The sequence below is a fragment of the Aquarana catesbeiana genome, linkage group LG08 (assembly GCF_042186555.1).
Source record: "Aquarana catesbeiana isolate 2022-GZ linkage group LG08, ASM4218655v1, whole genome shotgun sequence".
In the NCBI taxonomy this organism is placed as follows: Eukaryota; Metazoa; Chordata; class Amphibia; order Anura; family Ranidae; genus Aquarana; species Aquarana catesbeiana.
In genome coordinates this window covers 301,650,516-301,675,996 of record NC_133331.1, presented here as the reverse complement: position 1 = coordinate 301,675,996, position 25,481 = coordinate 301,650,516, and the positions used below count along the sequence as shown (strand labels likewise).

The 25,481-nt window shown below is 42.3% G+C and overlaps 3 protein-coding genes across 3 annotated transcripts in view; all 3 read right to left on the bottom strand.

The window, feature by feature from the left end:
• The window catches only part of LOC141106868 (uncharacterized), a 210,441-nt gene that overhangs the window by 63,239 nt on the left and 121,721 nt on the right, over positions 1 to 25,481 (bottom strand).
• Positions 3,271 to 25,481, bottom strand: part of LOC141105042 (uncharacterized) — a 37,467-nt gene continuing 15,256 nt past the window's right edge. Inside the window, exon 10 of the mRNA XM_073594836.1 lies at positions 3,271 to 4,570. Within this exon, the coding sequence (XP_073450937.1) occupies positions 3,474 to 4,570 (1,097 nt within the window). The 3' untranslated portion in view covers positions 3,271 to 3,473. The remainder of the gene's footprint in view (positions 4,571 to 25,481) is intronic.
• Positions 7,712 to 13,605, bottom strand: LOC141105037 (uncharacterized). The gene is made up of 8 exons (XM_073594832.1): positions 13,526 to 13,605; positions 10,859 to 10,950; positions 10,649 to 10,772; positions 10,435 to 10,532; positions 10,152 to 10,316; positions 9,911 to 10,060; positions 9,722 to 9,796; positions 7,712 to 8,168 (listed from the first exon to the last, which is right to left on the bottom strand). The coding sequence occupies exons 3-8, from the start codon at positions 10,731 to 10,733 to the stop codon at positions 7,938 to 7,940; spliced, it is 804 nt and encodes a 267-aa protein (XP_073450933.1). The 5' UTR covers positions 10,734 to 10,772; positions 10,859 to 10,950; positions 13,526 to 13,605; the 3' UTR covers positions 7,712 to 7,937.

Sequence of the window (25,481 nt, the reverse complement as noted above, 5' to 3'; positions counted from 1 at the left end):
CAACCAAAATGTAAATGTATTTTATTGGGATTTAACTAAAATCGAGTGGAACCAACTGCCTTCAGAAGTCACCTAATTAGTAAATAGAGTCCACCTGTGTGTAATCTAATCTCAGTATAAATACAGCTGTTCCATGAAGCCCCCAGAAGTTTGTTAGAGAACTTTAGTGAACAAACAGCATCATGAAGGCTAAGGAACACACCAGACAGGTCAGGGATAAAGTTGTGGAGAAGGTTAAAGCAGGGTTAGTTTATAAAACAATATCACAAAGCTTTAAACATCTCACGGAGCACTGTTCAATCCATCGTCCAAAAATGGCAAGAGTATGGCACAACTGCAAACCTACCAAGACATGGCTGTCCACCTAAACTGACAGTCCGGGCAAGGAGAGTGTAACGAAACGTCCCTACACTCCGCTTCAGTGCTTTTGTCATATACCATTTCCTCCCAGTCTGAATATAGATATCAGATATTCCAAGCGCTCACAAGCACAAAACAAGACAATACTTGTTTAGTTGCTAAACATAGACTCTTTTATTAGAACCAAAATACAAGTCTTTATATACAGTTAAAGAGGAGGTTCCCCCCTCCTTCTCATATTACTCTAATGCCCCGTACACACGGTCGGATTCTCCGATGGAAAATGTCCGATCGGAGCGTGTTGTCGGAAATTCCGACTGTGTGTAGGCTCCATCGGACATTTTCCATCGGATTTTCCGACACACAAAAGTTGGAGAGCAGGAGATAAAATTTTCCGACAACAAAATCCGTTGTCGGAAATTCCGATCGTGTGTACACAAATCCGACGGACAAAGTGCCACGCATGCTCAGAATAAATAAAGAGATGAAAGCTATTGGCCACTGCCCCGTTTATAGTCCCGACGTACATGTTTTAGGTCACCGCGTTTAAAACTATCGGATTTTCCGACAACTTTGTGTGACCGTGTGTATGCAAGACAAGTTTGAGCCAACATCCGTCGGAAAAAATCCTAGGATTTTGTTGTCGGAATGTCCGAACAAAGTCCGACCGTGTGTACGGGGCATAACAATACAACTGTAACCAGAAACAGAATTAACATGAGCTAATTAACTAATCCCTTAAAGCAGCCGATGTGACTCCGTGCCCTCCTGGGCATTGTTATGATTAATCAGGATTTCACTACAGGTCAGACTTGTTGTCACCCAGCTTCACACAGTAGATTATAAGTATAAACACAGAACTCCTTCATACAATTGCAGGGTTAATTAGAACAAACAACAATGTGGCAAGCCAGACTAGACTCATTTACATTATACAGTGAGGTCCATAAATATTGGGACATCGACACAATTCTAATCTTTTTGGCTCTATACAACACCACAATGGATTTGAAATGAAAAGAACAAGATGTGCTTTAACTGCAGACTTTCAGCTTTAATTTGAGGGTATTTACATCCAAATCGACTTGGATTTGGATGTAAATACCCTCCACACTACATTCTCTAACAGCTCTCCTCCACCATCCACACTACATTCTCTGACAGCTCTCCTCCACCATCCACACTACATTCTCCGACAGCTCTCCTCCACCATCCACACTACATTCTCCGACAGCTCTCCTCCACCATCCACACTACATTCTCCGACAGCTCTCCTCCACCATCCACACTACATTCTCCGACAGCTCTCCTCCACCATCCACACTACATTCTCCGACAGCTCTCCTCCACCATCCACACTACATTCTCCGACAGCTCTCCTCCCACCATCCACACTACATTCTCCGACAGCTCTCCTCCCATCATCCACACTACATTCTCCGACAGCTCTCCCCCCACCATCCACACTACATTCTCTCTCCGACAGCTCTCCTTCACCATCCACACTACATTCTCCTCCACCATCCACACTACATTCTCCAACAGATCTCCTCCACCATCCACACTACATTCTCCGACAGCTCCCACCATCCACACTACATTCTCCGGCAGTTCTCCTCCACCATCCACACTACATTCTCCGACAGCTCTCCTCCACCATCCACACTACATTCTCCGACAGCTCTCCTCCACCATCCACACTACATTCTCCGACAGCTCTCCTCCACCATCCACACTACATTCTCCGACAGCTCTCCTCCACCATCCACACTACATTCTCCGACAGCTCTCCTCCACCATCCACACTACATTCTCCGACAGCTCTCCTCCCACCATCCACACTACATTCTCCGACAGCTCTCCTCCCATCATCCACACTACATTCTCCGACAGCTCTCCCCCCACCATCCACACTACATTCTCTCTCCGACAGCTCTCCTTCACCATCCACACTACATTCTCCTCCACCATCCACACTACATTCTCCAACAGATCTCCTCCACCATCCACACTACATTCTCCGACAGCTCCCACCATCCACACTACATTCTCCGGCAGTTCTCCTCCACCATCCACACTACATTCTCCGACATCTCTCCTCCCACCATCCACACTACATTCTCCGACAGATCTCCTCCACCATCCACACTACATTCTCCGACAGCTCCCACCATCCACACTACATTCTCCGACAGTTCTCCTCCACCATCCACACTACATTCTCCGACAGCTCTCCCCCCACTATCCACACTACATTCTCTGACAGCTCTCCCCCCACCATCCACACTACATTCTCTCTCCGACAGCTCTCCTTCACCATCCACACTACATTCTCCTCCACCATCCACACTACATTCTCCAACAGATCTCCTCCACCATCCACACTACATTCTCCGACAGCTCCCACCATCCACACTACATTCTCCGGCAGTTCTCCTCCACCATCCACACTACATTCTCCGACATCTCTCCTCCCACCATCCACACTACATTCTCCGACAGATCTCCTCCACCATCCACACTACATTCTCCGACAGCTCCCACCATCCACACTACATTCTCCGACAGCTCTCCCCCCACTATCCACACTACATTCTCTGACAGCTCTCCTCCACCATCCACACTACATTCTCCGACAGCTCTCCTCCACCATCTATACTACATTCTCCAACAGCTCTCCTCCACCATCCACACTACATTCTCCGACAGCTCTCCTCCCTCCATCCACACTACATTCTCCGACAGCTCTCCTCCACCATCCACACTACATTCTCCGACAGCTCTCCTCCACCATCTACACTACATTCTTTGACAGCTCTCCTCCACCATCCACACTACATTCTCCGACAGCTCTCCTCCACCATCCACACTACATTCTCCGACAGCTCTCCTCCCTCCATCCACACTACATTCTCCGACAGATCTCCTCCACCATCCACACTACATTCTCTGACAGATCTCCTCCCACCATCCACACTACACTGAATTTTGTGTTGTTTAACAAGATTATTTTTCCTAAAGATTGCCCACACTCTGAACATAAATATGGAAGGTTAACCATGTGAATTCTCTGGTGTTGCAGGTGTCCTTTATGAGTGAAAAATGTCCCGCACTTATATAAAAGGAAGTTTACCCGTGTGAATTCTCTGATGTCTAACAAGGGCTCCTTTCTGAGTGAAAGATTTCCCGCACTCTGAACAAGAAAAAGGACGCTCACCCGTGTGAATTCTCTGGTGTATAACAAGGGTTCCTTTATCAGTGAAAGATTTCCCGCACTCTGAACACAAATAAGGACGCACACCCGTGTGAATTCGCTGATGATCAAGAAGAGCAGTTTTTTTAAGAAAAGCTTTCCCGCACTCTGAACATGAGTAAGGACGCTCCCCTGTGTGAATTTTCTGATGTAGAACAAGGTCTCCTTTACGAGTGAAAGACTTCCCGCACTCTGAACATGAATAAGGACGCTCACCTATGTGAATTTTCTGATGTAGAACAAGGCTTCCTTTCTGAGTGAAAGACTTCCCGCACTCTGAACATGAATAAGGACGCTCACCTGTGTGAAATGTCTGATGTAGAACAAGGCCTCCTTTCTGAGTGAAAGATTTCCCACACTCTGAACATGAATAAGGACGCTCACCCGTGTGAATTTTCTGATGTCTAACAAGGCGTTTTTTATGAGTAAAAGATTTCCCGCACTCTGAACATGAATAGGTACGCTCAACGGTGTGAATTTTGTGATGTTTAGAAAGACCTCTCTTGTTTTTGAAAGATTTCCCGCACTCTGAACATGAATATGGATGCTCACCCGTGTGAATTCTGTGATGTTTAACAAGGCCTTTTTTTTGACTAAAAGATTTCCCGCACTCTGAACATGAATAAGGACGCTCACCTGTGTGAATTTTCTGATGTAGAACAAGGCCTCCTTTCCGAGTGAAAGATTTCCCGCACTCTGAACATGAATAAGGACGTTCACCCGTGTGAATTTTCTGATGTAGAACAAGGCCTTCTTTATGAGTAAAAGATTTCCCGCACTCTGAACATGAATAGGGGCGCTCACCAGTGTGATTTCTCTGATGTCTAACAAGACGATTTTTCTTAAGGAAAGATTTCCCGCACTCTGAACATGTATAGGGAAGGTCACCTGTGTGATATTTCTGATGTCGCAAAAGATTTCCTTTCTGATTGAAACATTTCCCGCACTCTGAACATGAGAATAGATTGTCACCTCGGTGATCTCCATCATGGGGTGAGGAAGATTCCTCGGCATTAGAAGGATCTGTTGATCGATCTGCAGTGTGAGATCTTACATGGATATTTACAATCATAGTATGTGATTGATGAGAAGATTCCCCCTGATCAGAGGGATCCATTGATGTCTCCGGACAGGAAGGTCTGTGATGTATATTTTGTGTATTTGGATTTCCTCCTGGAGGATCCTGTGTGATGACATTATCTTCTGACTTACAATCAGCAGATAATAGAAGATGTCTCTCCGAGGAATTCCTGACATCACATCCATCTGTTGGAAAGAAGTAAAACAAATATAATAAATCTCAGTAGATGACAAATAACTGGAGTTTTAGCTCCTCCTCCCCATCAGTGGAATAAGTGGAAATGCCGATCTCACAGCCTTCTTTCATTAGATGCGGAGAAGGCCTTTGATCGCTTGGATTGGAGGTTTATGGTAGCATCTCTGAAACAAGTAGGTCTCCCGGTGGAATTTATACAAAAAATAATGGCTTTATATACCACTCCTTCGGCAAGGATAAGGGTCATTTAAAAGTACTCGTGGCTATTAATGAATTGTCGGTCCCGGCAATACGCATAAAAGTCAATGAAAAAAACGGCATGGGATTCCCCCCACAGTCTGGTATGGATTTTGAGGGGGACGCCACGCCATTTTTAAAAAAAAATTTGGCGCGGGGTTCCCCTTAATATCCTTACCAGACCTGAAGGGCCTGGTATAGAATTTGGGGGTACCCCCACGCAATTTTTTTAAAAATTTTGGTTCGGGGTTCTCCTTATATTCATACCAGACCCAAAGGGCCTGGTAATGGACTGTGGGGGAAACCTATGCCGTTTTTTTCAATGACTTTTATGTGTATTGCCGGGACCGATAATTCATTAATAGCCGCAAGTACTTTTAAATGACTTTTTTTCCTTTAGAAATGTCATTTTGCTGTCAGACTGTTCTAAAAACGGGAAACATGCGCCCCTTTACAGGCATACTATAGACACCCCCCAGGTATGAAATTTAAAGGAATATTACACTTATATTGTTTGACTTTAAGAATTATTAAAATCACTGCTCCCGAAAAAACGGCCATTTTTTAAAACTTTTTTTTGCATTGATCCATGTCCCCTGGGGCAGGACCCAGGTCCCTAAACACTTTTTATGACAATAACTTGCATATAAGCCTTTAAAATTAGAACTTTAGATTATTCATGTTCATTTCCCATAGACTTTAACGGTGTTCGCGTGTTCAAACAAATTTTTTGCCTGTTCGCATGTTCTGCTGCAAACCGAACAAGGGGGAGTTCGGCGCATCTCTAACCTTGATTAGTCAATTTCAACTTGGGGCTAGGGGGAAACCCTCCTGAAAAGAGAGTTGGGGAGAATGGCGATATACAAGATGGATATTCTACCTTGTTTTTTATATTTACTGTATATCAAACGTTACCTATAGCACTTCCGAGGGCGTTCTTCCATTCATTACAGTCTAGCTTATTAAGGTGTCTCTGGCCGAACTCCACAGCTAGGCTCCGCTAGGACATCTTAGTAAAGCGGGAAACAGGGGGGGGGGGGGAACGGGTCTACCGCATATGTAAATGTACCATATAGCATCTGTATTGACCAGAATAGTGGATTGGTTTTATAACGGTAAATCAAAACAGTGGGTAACTATTGAGTAACAAATAACACCTGTCCCCTTGTCCTCCCTTCCGTGGATTATGCGTGAATATACACGAATGCTATCCTAAGTATATGGCTGTATGGTCTCCCTGGATTGATTTTTTGGGCTCTGGTGATCTGGGATCTTTATTATAAATAGTCTTTTTTGTAATTAGTTTTTATTCTATGACGCGGTTCTGATTTAGGGAGGCGGTTCCCCAGATGGACTGTTGGAGAAATGGATAGACTTGTTTGTAAAAAAATGTCCTTTTTTTTTCTTCTTTCTCTTCTTCTGTCGCTTCTTACTCTTTTTTTCCTTTCTTTTTAGAGTTTAGTTTGTCGTGCTTTGGGGTAGATTCTTGCCCAAGTGAAGTAATGGTTATCCAAGTACAAATGCCTTTCCTGAATAGGTGGTAAGACATAATTATATTGATCTACAAAATATTGGAAAGAATTGTCTTTCTCAACATCTGTTAATGTTTTGATATATGGGATCTAGTTGATCCAGATTATGGGCTTTTGTATGTAATTTTGCAATTTATTTAATAAAAAAGTGTAAAATAATTGGTTCAATAAAGGCCTTCTATAAAAAAAAGGCTTCCTTAACCAAGACGCGTTAGTGTTTTTTTTTTACTACATAGAATTGTCTGTATTTGGCTGTTAAATTATAAAGAGTTTGCAGATCATATATGGACTCCAGTATGATTTTTTTTCTAAAAATGTCGGTTACACAAAAGTGGTGACGGGTTCTGATTTTTGAAGTTTTATTGAAGCTTGGCAAATGCCTTTTGTGTGTTGATTTTCTATTTGTTTTAAAGGGGCCCAGTAGAACCCTGACTCAGTAGTACCCCCACTCAGAGGATCCCCAGCTTATTAGTACCCTCGTTCAGCAGATCCCATGTTCAGTAGTATCCCCCAGCTTTGCTGATCCTCTGCAGACTGCTCGTGACTTATTTCTGGTTAAAGGATATTAAACACCCAAAACAACTAAGACACAATGGGTAAAATGTATTTTTGCATTAATAACGGCTATGGGGAGTAATGGAGATGTCATAGCATTTTCTGGAAACATGATGTTATATTGAGGAATGGAGATGGACCTTTCATATGGTGTACAGTATCTCCTCCTCATTTGTTGGGAACATGACGTTATATTGAGGAATGGAGATGGACCTTTCATATGGTGTACAGTATCTCCTCCTCATTTGTTGGGAACATGGCCTTATATTGAGGAATGGAGATGGACCTTTCATATGGTGTACAGTATCTCCTCCTCATTTGTTGGGAACATGACATTATATTGAGGAATGGAGATGGACCTTTCATATGGTGTACAGTATCTCCTCCTCATTTGTAGGGAACATGGCCTTATATTGAGGAATGGAGATGGAGCTTTCATGTGGTGTGGTTTGCGCAAACGTTATAGCATCTACAAACTATGTGATATATTTATGAAATTTTAATTCATTTTTTATTTTTTACTAGTAATGTCGGCTTATAGCGTGACTGCGATATTGTGACGGACAAAATCGGATACCTGACACTTTTGACATTTTTGGGAACTAGTGACACCAATACAGTGATCAGTGCTAACAATATGCACTGTCACTGTACTAATGATGCTGGCTGGGACAGGGGTAAACATCTAGGATGATCAAGGGATAAAATGTGTGGCCAACATGTGTTAGGCTAAGTTCCCACTGGCATTAAAAGCAGGCGTTTGAGAAGTAAAATGAGACTGTGACCCGCTTCTTCCATAGTGCCTATACTTACTTGTGTTGATAAGTAGAGACATTTCTTCCTGTTCACTTTTCATAATCATCCCGACCTCCTCCGTGGACAGCTGATCACCCCCCACATATGTCTCTACTTCTTCTTCTTTAACCTCAGCTTTTATATTAATCCGCTCTTCACCCTAAATAATAAAAAAATCTATTAAAGTCAACTGAAAGAAAAATGACAGCAGCTTTCCATTACCTAATACATCAATAAAAGTTTTTCTCAAAACCTCTTTCAGGACAGCACCTGGAGAGAGCGCAGCTCCACCCACTTTCCTAGGAAACACTGCGATCAATGTCTTTTAAAGGCAGGACACTTCCACCATGACCTCAGTTGTAGTGTTTCCTCCGCCATGGTGGAAGCGCTGCGAGGAACTACGGATGTGCTGCACTCTATTCAGGCAGAGGTCCTCTGCATGGGAGTTTTTTTGTTTCTTTTTCCTTTTCTTAGACCCTGGGGTCTTTGGGCCATCCCAGCATCCTCCCAGATAGGCGGGGGGTATTCTTTTGCTCCCCGCTCGGCAAGGGCTTGGGTGCCGGCCAGGGGGGGTCTGTCAGAACGTGGAGCCAGGAGTGGCGTATCCTTCCAGGGCTTTCATTAGTTCCGGATTCCGATGGCGGGTGATCTCATTTCCGGAAGGGACGGGACTTCCGGTCGGGTGCATGGCTTCCAGCCTGCAGAATGCAGGAGTTGGGCGGGCCCTGGCTGGTGTACACATCCGGTCTTCGCAACGGCGAAGAGACTGGGAGTTTCTTTTTAAAAAGTCGCGATGGCTGTGCGAAATGGAGTCAGTGGCAGTGGCGGGAGCAGGAGCCACAGGTGCCAGCCAAGTCCAGGTAAGTAGGGGCACAGGCCCCATGGCTGTTACCTATAGGGCTATGTTTTTTTTTCCCCTCCTCCCCTCCCCTGGGCATTAGTATAGGGGAGGAGGGGGTCTGCACCATAACCCTTGGTTTACCTCATGGAGGGGTATGGTTGGATGGTCGGCCCCCCCTATTACTTTTATGGGGGGGCTGTTAGGTATCCTTGGGGGAAGGAGGGGGGTTATGGTTAGGTCCTAATCTAGTATTTTTTTTTTTTTAATAAATGTAAGCGGTGTAAGTACCTAAACATGACTTGGTATCAGGCTCTTGTACTCCCTGAACATAAGAGCTCAGACTGGGAGAGGGGGAAACAGAACAAGTGACCAATCAGCTGTGCTGAAATTTTAACAAGAACTGATAGCAGGAGGGAGCAGAGTGACAGAGAGATGAGCTCATCAGTCTGCTGTTTCTCCTGTCACTGTCCAGTCACAGACTGGGGGAGGGACAAGACCAGCAGGTATTACTGATCTGAAGTAGAGAAAAATAAGGTCTACTGCCAATTTCCTGTGAGCCCAGGAAACCCGGGACCCAGTCCCTATGGGGACATCATCACATCAGCCTGGACTTACAGGAGCAAAGAACAGCACCATGTCATTCAGTATGAACCCCCATTGGAAGAACACAAGGAGGAAGAGGACCCACAATGAAATGTGACTGGACTTAACAGCCACAGAAAAAAGGAACGTATATTGATTAAAAATAAAAAAAGAGAATGAGCTAGAAACCAAAGATGTAGAAGTAAGCATTAAAACAAGAATCTAAAAAAAATAATGTCCTCTCATAGCTTAGAATGCATATTTAGGTCTACATGTCCAGCCCCACCTACCTGATCCTGGTGAGGGATGGTGTGATCCTCCTGTATGGAATCCTGGGAATATAGAGGAAGGGGACATCTCTCGCCCTAAACCCCAAAGATGATAAAATACATTTATAAAATGGAGCAAGACATTATATAGAAAAATATCATCTCATAGCTTAGAATACATATGAGTTCCAATTGCTCGGTCCTATCTACCTGATGAATGTGAGGGATGGTGTGATCTTCCTGTGTGGAATCCTGGGAATACAGAGGACCTCCCCCTCCCATAGACTGCTGAGCTCCACTCATTGACATCTCTTCTTCTTCCCTTTTAATCTCAGCTTTAATGTCTTTCAGTTCCTCATCCTAAACCCCAAAGATAGTAGAATATATGTGTAAAATGGAACATGTCCTCTCATAGCTTAGATTTATGTTCTAGTTGCTCAGTCCCACCTACCTGATGATGGTGAGGGATGCTTTGACCTTCCTGTGTGGAATCCCGGGAATACAGAGGACGGGGACATCTCTCTTGTGTGTCACCTTCCTCCATAGACTGCTGATCCTCAAACATCTCTTCTTTTTCTACTTTAACCTCAACTTTGATGTCTTTCAGTTCTTCACCCTAAACCCCAAACATGATAGAATGGATTTGTAAAAGGAATCGAGATGATATAGAAGAATTATCTCAAAGTGTAGAATTCCACAACGTATTTGAGTCCTAGTTGCTCAGTCCCACCTACCTGATGAAGGTGAGGGATGGTGTGACCTTCCTGTGTGGAATCCCGGGAATACAGAGGAGGAGGACATCTCTCTGGTGGGTTCCCATTACTGGATCCATCTGTAGGAAACACACACACTGACTGAATACGTTGTTTCTATGTGTTTATCAGATGATGGGGGATCTAGGTGGACCCTCCATACTGCTCTCTCCTTTACAATAAAGTCTCCTCTTACCCGGTGATGTGAGGGGCGGCTGATTCTCCATCATGATGTCCTTGTAGAGATCCTTGTGTCCTTCTAAATACTCCCACTCCTCCATGGAGAAATAGACAGTGACCTCCTGACACCTTATAGGAACCTGACACACACAATGATACAGTCACCATCCAGACACATCCCTTGTCTGTTACTGGATAATGTCCCAGAATTCCCGGCACCGCTCACCTCTCCTATCAGCAGATGAATGATCTTCTTGGTGACTTCTAGAATCTTCTAGTCATTGATTCTCTGATGTTTCAGGGAATGAGGTGAAGGCACTGTAATGGCAAAATGGTCACCAGACTTTACCGGAGGAAAACTCTGCATTGAAAGAACAACACTAATGTCCCAGAATCCTCTTCACTTCCCTGGTCATGGTTGTGTTTTATTAATAGAGATGACTGATGTCATGTGACCTTCCAGAATCCTCCTCACCTCTCCAGTCAGGTCTGTGTTTTATTAATAGAGATAAGAGTGATGTCATGTGACCTCCCAGAATCCTCCTCACCTCTCCAGTCAGGTCTGTGTTTTATTAATAGAGATAAGAGTGATGTCATGTGACCTCCCAGAATCCTCCTCACCTCCCCAGTAAGCAGGTAGATGATTTTCAGGGTGAGGTTGAACGTAGAATTCCAGCTAAAGCCTAACTAGTCTTAAAAATGCTCCCTCCCCCTCCTAACAACTGTACTAACGAACCTGTGTAAAAAAGACATATATACTTACCTATTTTCAGCCCACATTGGTCCGGTCACAGGATCCCCTTTGTCATACAATGTCATTTGCAGGGGAATAGAGAAAGTACCCACATATGGCTGTGAAAGCCAGGAGCCATTACATCACCTATAGGCTTCCATGGTGAAGCCACTGTCAGTGGTCCCTCCTCTCCCCTGAAGCTTCTGCTGGATGAAACATGGAACTCGAATCACGTTACTGACCAGAATGGGCAGGAAGTGGACAAGTATACACATTTATTTATTTTTTTTAACCAGGATAGTTAATAGAGGTTGTGCAAAAAAGTTTTAACAGCGCCAAAGATGTGTATAATTAATCCAAATGGACTGCAGCTTTCTCAAAATTGACGTGGGTCAGTAGTGGTAAAATAATTCTAGCCCCCCTCTGTAACTCAAAACATGTAACCAGTAAAAAAATTTAAAACGTCGCCTATGGGGATATTTTAGTACCGAAGTTTGGCGCCATTCCACGAGCATGTGCAATTTTGAAGATTGACATGTTATCTATTTACTCGGCGTAACATCATCTTTCACATTATGCAAAAAAAAAAATTGGACTAACTTTACCGCTTTATTTTTTTTAAAGCCCGAAACTGCGCAAATACTGTGCGAGATAAAAAGTTGTAAAGACTGCCACTGTATTCTCTAGTGTTATTAATACGGTGATCAGTGCTAAAAAATACTGCACTATCACTGTATTAGGCCCCTTTCACACTGGGGCGGTGGGGGCGTCGCTGGTAAAACAGCGATGTTTTTAGCGCTGTTTTACCGTCGTTTTTGCGGCTGTATTCGGCCGCTAGCGGTGCGGTTTTAACCCCCACTGGCAGGCGAAAAAGGGTTAAAACCGCTCGTACAGCACGGCTATAGCCGCGATATTGCCGCGGTATAGCCGCGCTGTCCCATTGATTTTAATGGGCAGGAGCGGCGCTCCAAAGATGCGGCTCGCAGGACTTTTTTTTACCGTCCTGCCAGCGCACCGCTTCAGTGTGAAAGCCCTCGGGCTTTCACACTAAACAAACAGCGGAGGCTGTTTAGGGGCGGTTTGCAGGCGGTATTTTTAGCGCAATAACGCCTGCAAACCGCCCCAGTGTAAAAGGGGACTTAGTGTCATTGGTCCCCAAAAAGTGTCAAAAGTGGCAGTTAGTTTCCTGGCAATTTCACAGTCCCGCTATAAGTCGCTGATCGCCGCCATTACTAGTAAAAAAAAAAAAAAAAATCCCATAGTTTGTAGACGCTATAACTTTTGCGCAAACCAATCTATAATTCAGGCATATTGATATTTTTATTTTACCAAAAATATGTAGCAAAATACATATTTGCCTAAATTTATGAAGAAATTAAATTTTTTAAAATTTTTTTGGTGGATATGTTTTATAACAGAAAGTAAAAAAATATTGTTTTCAAAATTGTCGTTCTTTTTGTTTTTATAAAATAAAACCAGCAGAGGTGATCAAATGCCACCAAAAGAAAGCTCTATTTGTGGGGCAAAAAAGTAAATAAATACATTTTGTTTGGGTACAGGGTCACACGTCTGCGCAATTGTCAGTTAAAGTAATGCAGCGCTGTATCACAGAAAATGGCCTGGTCAGTAAGGGGGGCATATCTTCCGGAGGTCAAGTGGTTAATGTTATTAATAATGTTCTATTTATGAAGACACTATACAGTATATAGGTAATGTTTCTATATTATTATTATTATACATGTTTTATAAAGCACCAACAGTTTGTGTGGTGCTGTAGAATAAGGATGAGCTCCGGCATGTTCGCACAGCCCACGTGCTGAGCCCGCCAGAAAGTCGGCACTGCGCTAATCACAGGCAGTGAGACATTTCTCGATCTCTGCAGCCGCACATCGGGAAATGTCTCACTGCCTGTGATTAGCGCAGCGCAGTGCCGACCTCCTGGCGGGCTCTGCATGTGGGCTGTGCGAACGCGCCGGAGCTCATCCTTACTGTAGAACATGGAAGCAGACTGTACAGTTACTGTATTGATTATAATATACTCTATATATGTGTATATCATCATTTGCTGGAGATAAAAGACATCACAGTGACTAAGAGGAGGAAGAGGACGGACATGACGGGGGGGTTACTGGGTGTAAATATAAATTAATAACTTATTACCTCCTCTGCGGCCACTTCCAACGTCTTCTCTCTACTTCTTCCTGGCTCACCTTTCACCCGGAACTTCCTGTTTAAACCCCTACATCACTTCCTGTACATAAGATACCTCACTTCCTGTCTGTCTATCACTTCCTATCTGCACCTGATGCCACTTCCTCCCTAGTTGTGGTATCACTTCCTGTGTCTGTACAAACAAATCACACACTTCCTGTCCCACTCATAATTCGAAAAGATCTCCACCTTCAGAATAATGTCATTAAAGGGGGAGTCCCGTCTATATTTACTATGTGAATATTATAAAATAACATTGCAATGGTTAAAAAATACGAATCACCAGATCCGGTGACCATCTTAAAAAAACTGCAGATCAAATCACAGAAAAATTAAGTATGTTCAGCTGAATTGCTGTGTTTTTCCTTTACATATTTTTTCCTCCCTTGCATTGTGTGTCTATGTGTCTGTAAGACTCTCATTTGTTCCTCTGTAATGAAGGAGTATGCTGTGAGTGGAATACATGTGTGCTGTATACACAAGTAGGCTCAGACTCTATTATATCATACTTGCCAACAGTCCCGATTTTAGGGTTGCCACCTTTTCTTCAAGCCAAACCTGAACACATTAGCAGCGCACGGCAAATATATATTTGTTTGTAGTACATTAAATTCATTACCTCTGTACAATGCAATGAAGAGCATTTTTTTATGTAGTATACACTATATACTATACATATAGTTTTGTGATTAAATAACATTTCTGGAGGGTTTGATGGGGGGCAGTATGTACAGGAGAGGAGTTCGGAGGGTATGATGGGGGCAGTATGTACAGGAGAGGAGCGCGGAGGGTATGATGGGGGGTGGTATGTACAGGAGAGGAGTGTGGAGGGTATGATGGGGGTGGTATGTACAGGAGAGGAGTGCAGAGGGTATGATGGGGGCAGTATGTACAGGAGAGGAATGCGGATGGTATGATAGGGGTAGTATGTACAGGAGAGGAGTAGGGAGGGCATGATAAGGCAGTATGTACAGGAGAGGTATGCAGATGGTATGATAGGGGTAGTATGTACAGGAGAGGAGTGCGGAGGGTTTGATAGGGGCAGTATGTACAGGAGAGGAGTGCGGAGGGTATGATGGGGGCATTATGTGCAGAAGAGGAGTGTGGAGGGTATGATGGGGGGCGGTGTGTGCAGGAGAGGAGTGTGGAAGGTATAATGGGGTGGTATGTACAGGAGAGGAGTGTGGAGGGTATGATGGGGGCAGTATGTACAGGAGAGGAGTGCGGAGGGTATGATGGGGGCAGTATGTGCAGGAGAGTAGTGCGGCGGGTATGATGGGGGCAGTATGTGCAGGAGAGTAGTGCGGAGGGTATAATGGGGGCAGTATGTGCAGGAGAGGAGTGCGGAGGGTATGATGAGGGCAGTATGTGCAGGAGAAGAGTGCGGAGGGTATGATGGGGCGGTATTACAGGAGAGGAGTGCGGAGGGTATGATGGGGGCAGTATGTGCAGGAGAGGAGTTCAGAGAGTATGATAGGGGCGGTATGTACAGGAGAGGAGTGCGGAGGTTATGATGGAGGCGGTATGTACAGGAGAGGAGTGCCGAGGGTATGATGGGGGCAGTATGCACAGGAGAGGAGTGCCGAGGGTATGATGGGGGCAGTATGTACAGGAGAGGAGTGCCGAGGGTATGATGGGGCAGTATGTGCAGGAGAGGAGTGCGGAGGGTATGATGGGGGCAGTATGTACAGGTGGCATTGATGCGTATCAGTGCTCATCAATGCTGCCTAACAGTGCCCAACAATTCTGCCTATCAGTGCCATCTATCAGTGCTCATCAATGCCACCTATCAGTGCTCATCAACGCCACTTATCAATCCTGCATTTCAGTGCCCATCAATTCTGCCTATCAGTGCCACCTATCAGTGCCATCAATGCCGCCTATCAGTATCCATCCATGCCGCCTACCAGTGCCCATCAGTGCTGTCTATCACAACCCATCAGTGCTGCCTATCACAACTCAACAGTGCTGCCTATCACAACTCATCCATGCTGCCTTACAGTGCCCATCCATGCTGCCTCTCAGTGCCCATCAATGCCGCCCTTTCAGTGCCCATCAGTGCTGCCTATCAGTGTCTATCAATCCCACCTATCAGTGCCCATTAGTGCCTCCCATAAGTGCTTATCGGTTATTGACAGTTCTCCCTCTCTCCTCTCTTGCACGATCTGCTCCTTCTCCGACCCCCCTCCCTCTCCTGTGTGTACTCTGCGGGAAGTCAAGTGTGAAGCTAACAAGCTCACACAGGACAGAGAGGGGGTGGTTGAAAATGGAGCAGATCGTGCAAGAGAGGAGAGAGGGAGTACTGTCAATGATGGCTGTGAGCTGTATAAAAGATACACGCTCTCTGCTCAGAGCTATGCGATTGGCAACCCCGCTGGGGCCCCGACAGTGGCGGAATGCCAGGGCCCAGTCGCAAGTGCGACTGCTGCGACTCTGGTAGTTCTGCCACTGACCGATACTAGGGAGTTGGAAGCAACAACACTCCCTGTATAGCTTTTCTGACAGCTGCTTCTGTTTCTATCCCTCCCGCGGCTGTCAGGGAGATTGGTGCTTGTAACTGCCCCCACTGCCGCACCAATCACCCCCCCAGGCTGTCCCCCTCTTTGCTCCTCCTGTGTGCTCCCTGGATCCTCCTCTGTGCTCCCCTTGTCCTCTGGGTCCCGATCCATTTTGTCCTCCATGTCCCCCTGCGTCCTGTTGTGAATTCATGAAGAAATATATTTTATATTTACTGGCAGAAACATGAGAGATGCTTAGGCCTCACCAAGTAGATGAACTGTGATGTTAAATAGTTGAACTGTTGCCCTCTTGGGGACTTTTAGGATAAAATGGACATTCTCATGTTTGACCAAGCCTTTCTCTACTACCTCAAATATTGAAGACTTTTACAAGCATGTATTGTAAAGGAAGCTGTTGGAACAAAGACTATTCCTGTCACAAAACAAGGAGATATTTACATGGTATTGTGAATAAACGAAATCTGCCAAAGGACACAAGGTGACATAGGCTTTTATAGCATAGAGATAGCCTCACTCATTGTGTTTGAGGGGAGAACTGTTTAAATAGCTAACACCTTGGCTAAGAGAACCCATTGTATGAACTTTTAGGATGGTTTAGACAAACAAGTCAGTTCTATACACCCAGTGAGAATGTTCAAGGTCCCTCTCAACACATTAGTGAAAGTTGAATATTGTGCTAGTCAAAAATAATATAAGGTATCAATAAGGTAATCATAAGTCATTTTAAACTATCTCTGACATTGTAGGTCACAGAGACATTATAATGTTGGCGTCTGCGGACCCAACAACTTTGCTATGAAGAAAATGTATATGAAAGTGTGATTTTATAAGTAGAAGTGTTTTAAGTAACGAATTTGTATTAGGAAAAACGTATAATCATGATTATAATCTTATAAGATTGTAGCCTACACTTAAGATAAACAAATGTTCAGTAGAGATACCAGAAGTTATACCGGTATCCATATAGATAATCAGTTTTATGTAGTATTGATGAAATATATAACAATGTGTGTATTTCCTAGATAGACCAGTTTACAGATATACATTTATAGAGATACATTTATATAACCAAGTTATGTAATGATGATTAATCAAACTTATACTGAGTGTATTTTACATTAGACCGAGTACCAGAATATTTAAAGGTATATACTTATCCTTACCATTATACACCTTATGAAAATAGAACGTATTAATTTAAAAGGATGGACTCAAAACACGTGTGAGACACCTGGTGGTTGAAGGTGGTATTATTTGAACTCAATACATTTCCAGAGGAAGTTAATCATTACGTCTCCTAACCCAATGGGAAGTGAGCCACCTCCTTTTGGGCAGAGCCATTATAATTTTTATGGTCTTATTATCTGAAATGGTATTTAGAGGCAAGGAAGAGGGGAGACAGGACCAACGAACAGAAGGAGGAGAGAGCTCAGGGGGGAGAGCTCAGGGATCCACCCTGAGGGGGGACACTGGGAGACACACACACTCCCAGACTGACACTCATGCACCATGCATGAATACATCTCTTTACATTCATGAAAATTCCTCAACACCTAATACTTAGAACTCGGAGGTCACAAGAAGTAAATCCTCTTTAGGAGTATCCATTTTGAAACTACGGCAGCCATTTTAACTCTGGTAACTAGCCCATAGGAACTGCAGCCATCCTGGAATGTGTAATTATATCATGTTGATTTTATCTTGTATGTTCTCTCAAATATTGATATGTTCTCACAGATATTGATGTATTGAATATTATACAGTTGATAACCATTCTCCCGAATCAATAACCGCCTTGTAGATTTTTCTCTAAAGATTCAGATTTTTCCATTATATTTTTCTTTTTGCATAGTTGCCACATTTATTGACAAAGCAAACGTCTAATTTATTTCACAATTTTAACCACTTACTTACCTGCAGCAAAGTAACGGTTGTACGTGTGAAATACAGATGTTCTGTTTAATTGTCAGGTTCACAAGGTTATTGATTCTACCGAGAAGTTATCATGGTGGTATTATGTCAAAGGGACGGTACGCCCATTTTTGCAAGTGTTTTTATTGATTTTCAAGACGTTCATGTAACGCAATCGGTATCTTAATTTCATGTGATTATTTGTGTTTGTTTACCAATAAAATTTCTATTTTGTGTGACCACACGTCTCCGTGAATAAGTTTCACAAGTATAGACTGTGTCATACTGATTGATTTTGTATCTTAAAAATATCTTTGTTAAAAATTACTCAAGGATAATTATTGTGCGGGAAACCTGTCCTTAAAAAGGCACAACTTATTCTGACTGAAAATTCACGACATAATGGAGGCACTGCTGAGATAACGTCGATGTTTTGTACAAGATCAATCATAGTTATGGTGGTGACATACATAATACTTTGCATGAAAATTTTAATTATTAATTTTTTTTTGTTTGCCAAAAAAAAAAAAAATGTCTGGTCAAAGTGAATTTCATGCTGGGGGGGATTATCAAGAGTCAGCCCTTAGTGGTAGTATGAGTACTCAGAGAAAATTGGTACATGTACAGGAAATGTTGGAAATAATTTCTAAAACTGAAATGATGGATCAGGTCAGAAAAAGTTTGTCTAATGAGATTGGTCTAGAAGCATACATTAAAGACCGTAAAAGCCGCGCCAGTCAGTTAATGAAAGACATGTGGAACGCGGAAGGTCAAAGTGATGAACTCACAGACAGCTTCTCTAAGACAAAGGGAATAAAAAGGCTTGATCACCTTCTTTTGGAATTATGTATTATCCTGCTGTATCTTCATAGAGAGTTTAAACGTCAAAATACCCAAAAGGAGAGTGATATCTTAGAAACCCAGCCCAGTTTAATAGAAAAGGAATGGGAACTTACTAAAAATAGAAAGGAGACCAATGACAAGGCAGATCGTTATCACGAGTCTATGACAATACAAGATGAAATAGAACAGTTGCAAAAGAAAACTAAAATAATGCAGGACAAGTATCACCAAGCAAGGAAAGTATGGGAACAATTAATAGAGGGGATGGAGAGTTTTCTGCAGGAAAACGAGTCTCCTGACGAAAGTTGCCAAGTAATAGGCAGCGGAAATTTAGCAAGTTGCCGAGTAATATGCAGTGGAAATTTAAAAGAAGAAACAAATCAGCTTAGGTCAGGACAGGAATCCTTAATTAAGCAATCAGTAGAATTAAAAGAACAACTGAAGTTTGTGCCCCAGGGTGATGCTCAGATGCTTAACCCTAAAAGGGACGAGTTTGATAGTACTTCAGAATCTGACTCTGAATCTGATTCTGACTCTGATTCTGAATATGAAGGTTGGGAGTCAGACGATGAGGAGGAATCGGAAAAAGAATCAATATCCTACGCCAAGCCATCTGTAGAGCAAAGGGGGGTAAAAAGTGAAGTACCACATGAAAGGGGATCTAACCAGTTTTCTTTGGGATCAGAGAAAAAGACAGACACCCCTAACCAAGACCCCGCAAAAACAATCAAATTTGTAAATGATGCTGTCCCAGTCTTTAGTGACGAGTCTGACAGTACTTCAAAATCTGACTCTGAATCTGATTCTGAATATGAAAGTTGGGAATCAGACAATGGGGAGGAATCAGAAAAAGAACCAATATCCTATCCCAAGCCATCTGTAGAGCAAACGGGGGTAAAAAGTGAACCACCACATGAAAGGGGATCTAATCAATTCTCTTTGGGATCAGAGAAAAAGCCAGACACCCCTAAACAAGACACCTCAGAAATAATAAAATTTGTAAATTATGTTGTCCCAGTCTTTAAGGAAGAGGGATCCATGTGCGTTATTGACCACATCGAGACCTATGAAAATACCCTATCAGTTTTAGGCCTCGAAAATCTGGCTGTGCTCAAAAGTGCTTCCCACGTAGCAGAAAAGGAGCCAGATCACAACCACCCTGAGTTTAAATCCACATCTTTAAAGGCCCTACCTAACTACATAAAAGTGAGTTTAGCAAAAGATTACAAAGGGGGGTGTTCACCGGAGTCATTGGTAAAAGAGAGTAACAATTTGTATTCTATCCAACAGACTGGAGCAAACAAAGGGGGGCCTGAGCCCTCAAATAAATTTGTGAATGAAATTCATGTATCTCCTAAATCAGTACATGTTGAAACCCAGAAAAAGACATACGCTGACATAGTCAGAGGAGACGTGCCAAAGAGTTTCCCTAGCAGGAGACCAGGTACCCCACCAAATAGAAGGGGGGAGCAAAGATCACCTCGGGAGTACCACCCATGGGATCCTGGCCCAAAGTTTGAAAGAAACTATAGGGTGTATCTCCCACGGGTCAGATTTAAACCTAAGGGTAGACCCTCACCAGTGTGATTGGCCCCGGGGGCCTACACAGGTAAATAGGGAGCAATCACAAGGTAGAACACCCCAAAATCCCTGGAAAAATAGGGAGCAACTAAGGCCCAGACAAATATCCCAAAATGAAGACAGTGGTTCTGATGGGGATATGTCTGATCAAACTGAGCCAGTAGTCCCTAGAAGACACAGAAACCGGGTCCCACGACCCAATCCTGATCAACCTGTAAGCAATGCAAAATCCAAAATCGTTCAAATTAGGAATATGTTACACGGTTTTATTGCTGTACGGAACGTGAATAGCATTTCTTCAAGGGGCAAATCCTGTGGCCAACCAAGGGCCACAGAGCCTTTGAAGCGCCTATGGTAAAATAAATCAGAGGAAGGCACTGAATAAAGGTATAGGAGACAGAAGTTCTAACACCATGTTTTTCCCCAGGTCACAGTAATGAGGATCCTGAAATCCCTACCGGGGGATGGTGGTTGTTAGATATTAATTATTCTCCTATTTTTTAGTGGTCACTTCATTCCTCTGACATACACAGGTCGCTCCAAACAGCCTAATTTCAAGAAGTCGCCTAAGACGGTGATTCCAGAGGAAGACCGAATCCTAAAGACATTAATATCCGGAGGCCTAAATGGTTTGATATTTTGGGTAAAAGATGAGGAGTCACCCGCATAAGGTAGTTTGATTGCCTCAAAAGATTTGTATTGACACCCCAAAGGGGGGAGATTTTATTTGTTTTATTCCTCACAAGTAGAAAGTTGACTATAATGTCAAATATCTTAGTACTGACAATAAGTGTCACATGTCAAACTTAAATGTTTTAATTGTTATTATTCCAGAACCGCTACAAGTAAGCTAAAAAAAAAATGGTTCTGAAGAATGTCAGTCAGTCATTCATGTCTGGTATCCACAGCTGTGAAGAAATGTCCTCATGTTAATAAGCCCTGAAGCTTTGTCTCCCATAGCAAATGTTTCATATATTGTCATGCTATCCAGAGCGTTTAGTTAAAGGACTGATGACACAATGGAGAAAAAAAAAAGGGGCTCTGAGGAAGCCCAGGATACCAGCTTAACATTGAGATCTCAAACACAGATCATGTAAAAAAAAAAAAAGGGAGACTATATATGTCGTTTCTAACGGAATCCATTTTCCCTTACAGGACTAAGATGTCCATGAGCCGGTCAACAGAACTGAGAGCCCAACGTGTGTGAAACATCCAGCGGAAGAACCGTATGGGGGATTCCAGAACACCACTGATGGCCAGTCTACACGGACAAACCTCCCAGGACGGCCAAGACCCAAAGGTGCCCGAAGTGATCCATTTCCCGCCAACCAACGGATGATGGCCCTGAGATGCACACATCAATCACCAACCCATTTTGTGTTTTCCCTTCAAAGAATTACACCCACATGAAGGTGTCTACACCCTTTAAACATAGATCCACAATACAGATCCACCTCCACAGCTAGATTTACAAGACCCGAATGAAGCCATATTTCTTCAACGTTTTGCATTGGTGAAGTCTTTCAAACGACTCCCGGCATTTGAACACTTCACAAGGGGGGATTTGTTGTGAATTCATGAAGAAATATATTTTATATTTACTGGCAGAAACATGAGAGATGCTTAGGCCTCACCAAGTAGATGAACTGTGATGTTAAATAGTTGAACTGTTGCCCTCTTGGGGACTTTTAGGATAAAATGGACATTCTCATGTTTGACCAAGCCTTTCTCTACTACCTCAAATATTGAAGACTTTTACAAGCATGTATTGTAAAGGAAGCTGTTGGAACAAAGACTATTCCTGTCACAAAACAAGGAGATATTTACATGGTATTGTGAATAAACGAAAGCTGCCAAAGGACACAAGGTGACATAGACTTTTATAGCATAGAGATAGCCTCACTCATTGTGTTTGAGGGGAGAACTGTTTAAATAGCTAACACCTTGGCTAAGAGAACCCATTGTATGAACTTTTAGGATGGTTTAGACAAACAAGTCAGTTCTAAACACCCAGTGAGAATGTTCAAGGTCCCTCTCAACACATTAGTGAAAGTTGAATATTGTGCTAGTCAAAAATAATATAAGGTATCAATAAGGTTATCATAAGTCATTTTAAACTATCTCTGACATTGTAGGTCACAGAGACATTATAATGTTGGCGTCTGCGGACCCAACAACTTTGCTATGAAGAAAATGTATATGAAAGTGTGATTTTATAAGTAGAAGTGTTTTAAGTAACGAATTAGTATTAGGAAAAACGTATAATCATGATTATAATCTTATAAGATTGTAGCCTACACTTAAGATAAACAAATGTTCAGTGAAGATACCAGAAGTTATACAGGTATCCATATAGATAATCAGTTTTATGTAGTATTGATGAAATATATAACAATGTGTGTATTTCCTAGATAGACCAGTTTACAGATATACATTTATAGAGATACATTTATATAACCAAGTTATGTAATGATGATTAATCAAACTTATACTGAGTGTATTTTACATTAGACCGAGTACCAGAATATTTAAAGGTATATACTTATCCTTACCATTATACACCTTATGAAAATAGAACGTATTAATTTAAAAGGATGGACTCAAAACACGTGTGAGACACCTGGTGGTTGAAGGTGGTATTATTTGAACTCAATACATTTCCAGAGGAAGTTAATCATTACGTCTCCTAACCCAATGGGAAGTGAGCCACCTCCTTTTGGGCAGAGCCATTATAATTTTTATGGTCTTATTATCTGAAATGGTATTTAGAGGCAAGGAAGAGGGGAGACAGGACCAACGAACGGAAGGAGGAGAGAGCTCAGGGGGGAGAGCTCAGGGATCCACCCTGAGGGGGGACACTGGGAGACACACACACTCCCAGACTGACACTCATGCACCATGCATGAATACATCTCTTTACATTCATGAAAATTCCTCAACACCTAATACTTAGAACTCGGAGGTCACAAGAAGTAAATCCTCTTTAGGAGTATCCATTTTGAAACTACGGCAGCCATTTTAACTCTGGTAACTAGCCCATAGGAACTGCAGCCATCCTGGAATGTGTAATTATATCATGTTGATTTTATCTTGTATGTTCTCTCAAATATTGATATGTTCTCACAGATATTGATGTATTGAATATTATACAGTTGATAATCATTCTCCCGAATCAATAACCGCCTTGTAGATTTTTCTCTAAAGATTCAGATTTTTCCATTATATTTTTCTTTTTGCATAGTTGCCACATTTATTGACAAAGCAAACGTCTAATTTATTTCACAATTTTAACCACTTACTTACCTGCAGCAAAGTAACGGTTGTACGTGTGAAATACAGATGTTCTGTTTAATTGTCAAGTTCACAAGGTTATTGATTCTACCGAGAAGTTATCATGGTGGTATTATGTCAAAGGGACGGTACGCCCATTTTTGCAAGTGTTTTTATTGATTTTCAAGACGTTCATGTAACGCAATCGGTATCTTAATTTCATGTGATTATTTGTGTTTGTTTACCAATAAAATTTCTATTTTGTGTGACCACACGTCTCCGTGAATAAGTTTCACAAGTATAGACTGTGTCATACTGATTGATTTTGTATCTTAAAAATATCTTCGTTAAAAATTACTTAAGGATAATTATTGTGCGGGAAACCTGTCCTTAAAAAGGCACAACTTATTCTGACTGAAAATTCACGACAGTCCTCCCCGGCTCTCCATGTCCTCCTCCGGTCCCCCCATGTCTTTCAGTATGGAGTATGATCTTTCAGTATGGAGAATGGATGAAGGATGAATTGATGAAGGAGGCAGTAAATCTGTCATTTACCGGCTCCTTCCTTTTCCGAATGCACAGTCAGTGATCACTGACTTTGACCATTCATAACTAAGCATCGTAAACTTTAAATGGCTCTATATTTAGGATGTATCTGGTCTATAAACCAGAGGCTCTGGATGGAGAGTTGGATAAATTGCTCTATATTTAGGATGTATCTGGTCTTTTTTTCCCCCCAGAATAACATATGCCTTATGGTTACCAAGTAGAAATACTTTGTTTCAATGTATTTAATTGTTTTATAACACAACATAAGAAATCAGAAGCAAGCATACAGGTCACCGCAGGGGCTGAAGAATGATCAAGAATTACAGAGAGATCCAAAAGGAATATAAACAGAATAATTATAGTTTAACACCTTTATGCAATTGGGATGATATTGAAGGTTAATAAATGCGAAATGGAAAGAAAAGGGGGGAAAAAAGTCTATATGCCATGGCATATAGACTTCTACATCCCAGGGGAGTAGAAATGCTTTCATAAAGGAAAGGAAGTCTATACAATATTAATGTCTGCGGTCTCTAAAAAGACACGCTCTTGTAATTTCGAGGACAAAAATGTAATAATCTCTCCCACTTAGATTGCTGATCAAGGCCCAAATCGATTTGCTTCCATATTCTCCAGCCACTGCGCTATTGTTTAGCTGTTGTTTCTGGAACACTGCAAAGTCATTTTTTGCATTTGTACAGAATACAGTGCGGTACTAAAAAAAAGATCACAAGTGACTTCCTATGCCACTTTTTGGCAATTTGCATATAGTTGACAACATTAACATTTGTTTTGTTCTTTAACCCCTTCACACCTAAGGATGAAACAAATCTAAATGCCTAAGCCCAATTTTTTGACTTTGACATGTGTTAGTAACTTTTGTTCATCCAGGTGGATTATACCTTGTTTTTTTCAGGAGCTTTCATTTGGTGGTAAATGGCAATGGATATCTCCTGCCTTTTTTTTTTTTTTTTTATTCTCAAAGGAAAACTGGCCCAAAATAGAAAATAAAATCATACCACATATGTGTACAGTGCTTGAAAAAGTATTCACACCCCTTGAAATTTTCCACATTTTGTCATGTTACAACCAAAATGTAAATGTATTTTATTGGGATTTTATGTGATAGACCAACACAAAGTGGCACATAATTGTGAAGTGAAAGGAAAATGATAAATGGATTTCATTTTTTTTTACAAATAAATATGTGAAAAGTGTGGTGTTTTTTTTTA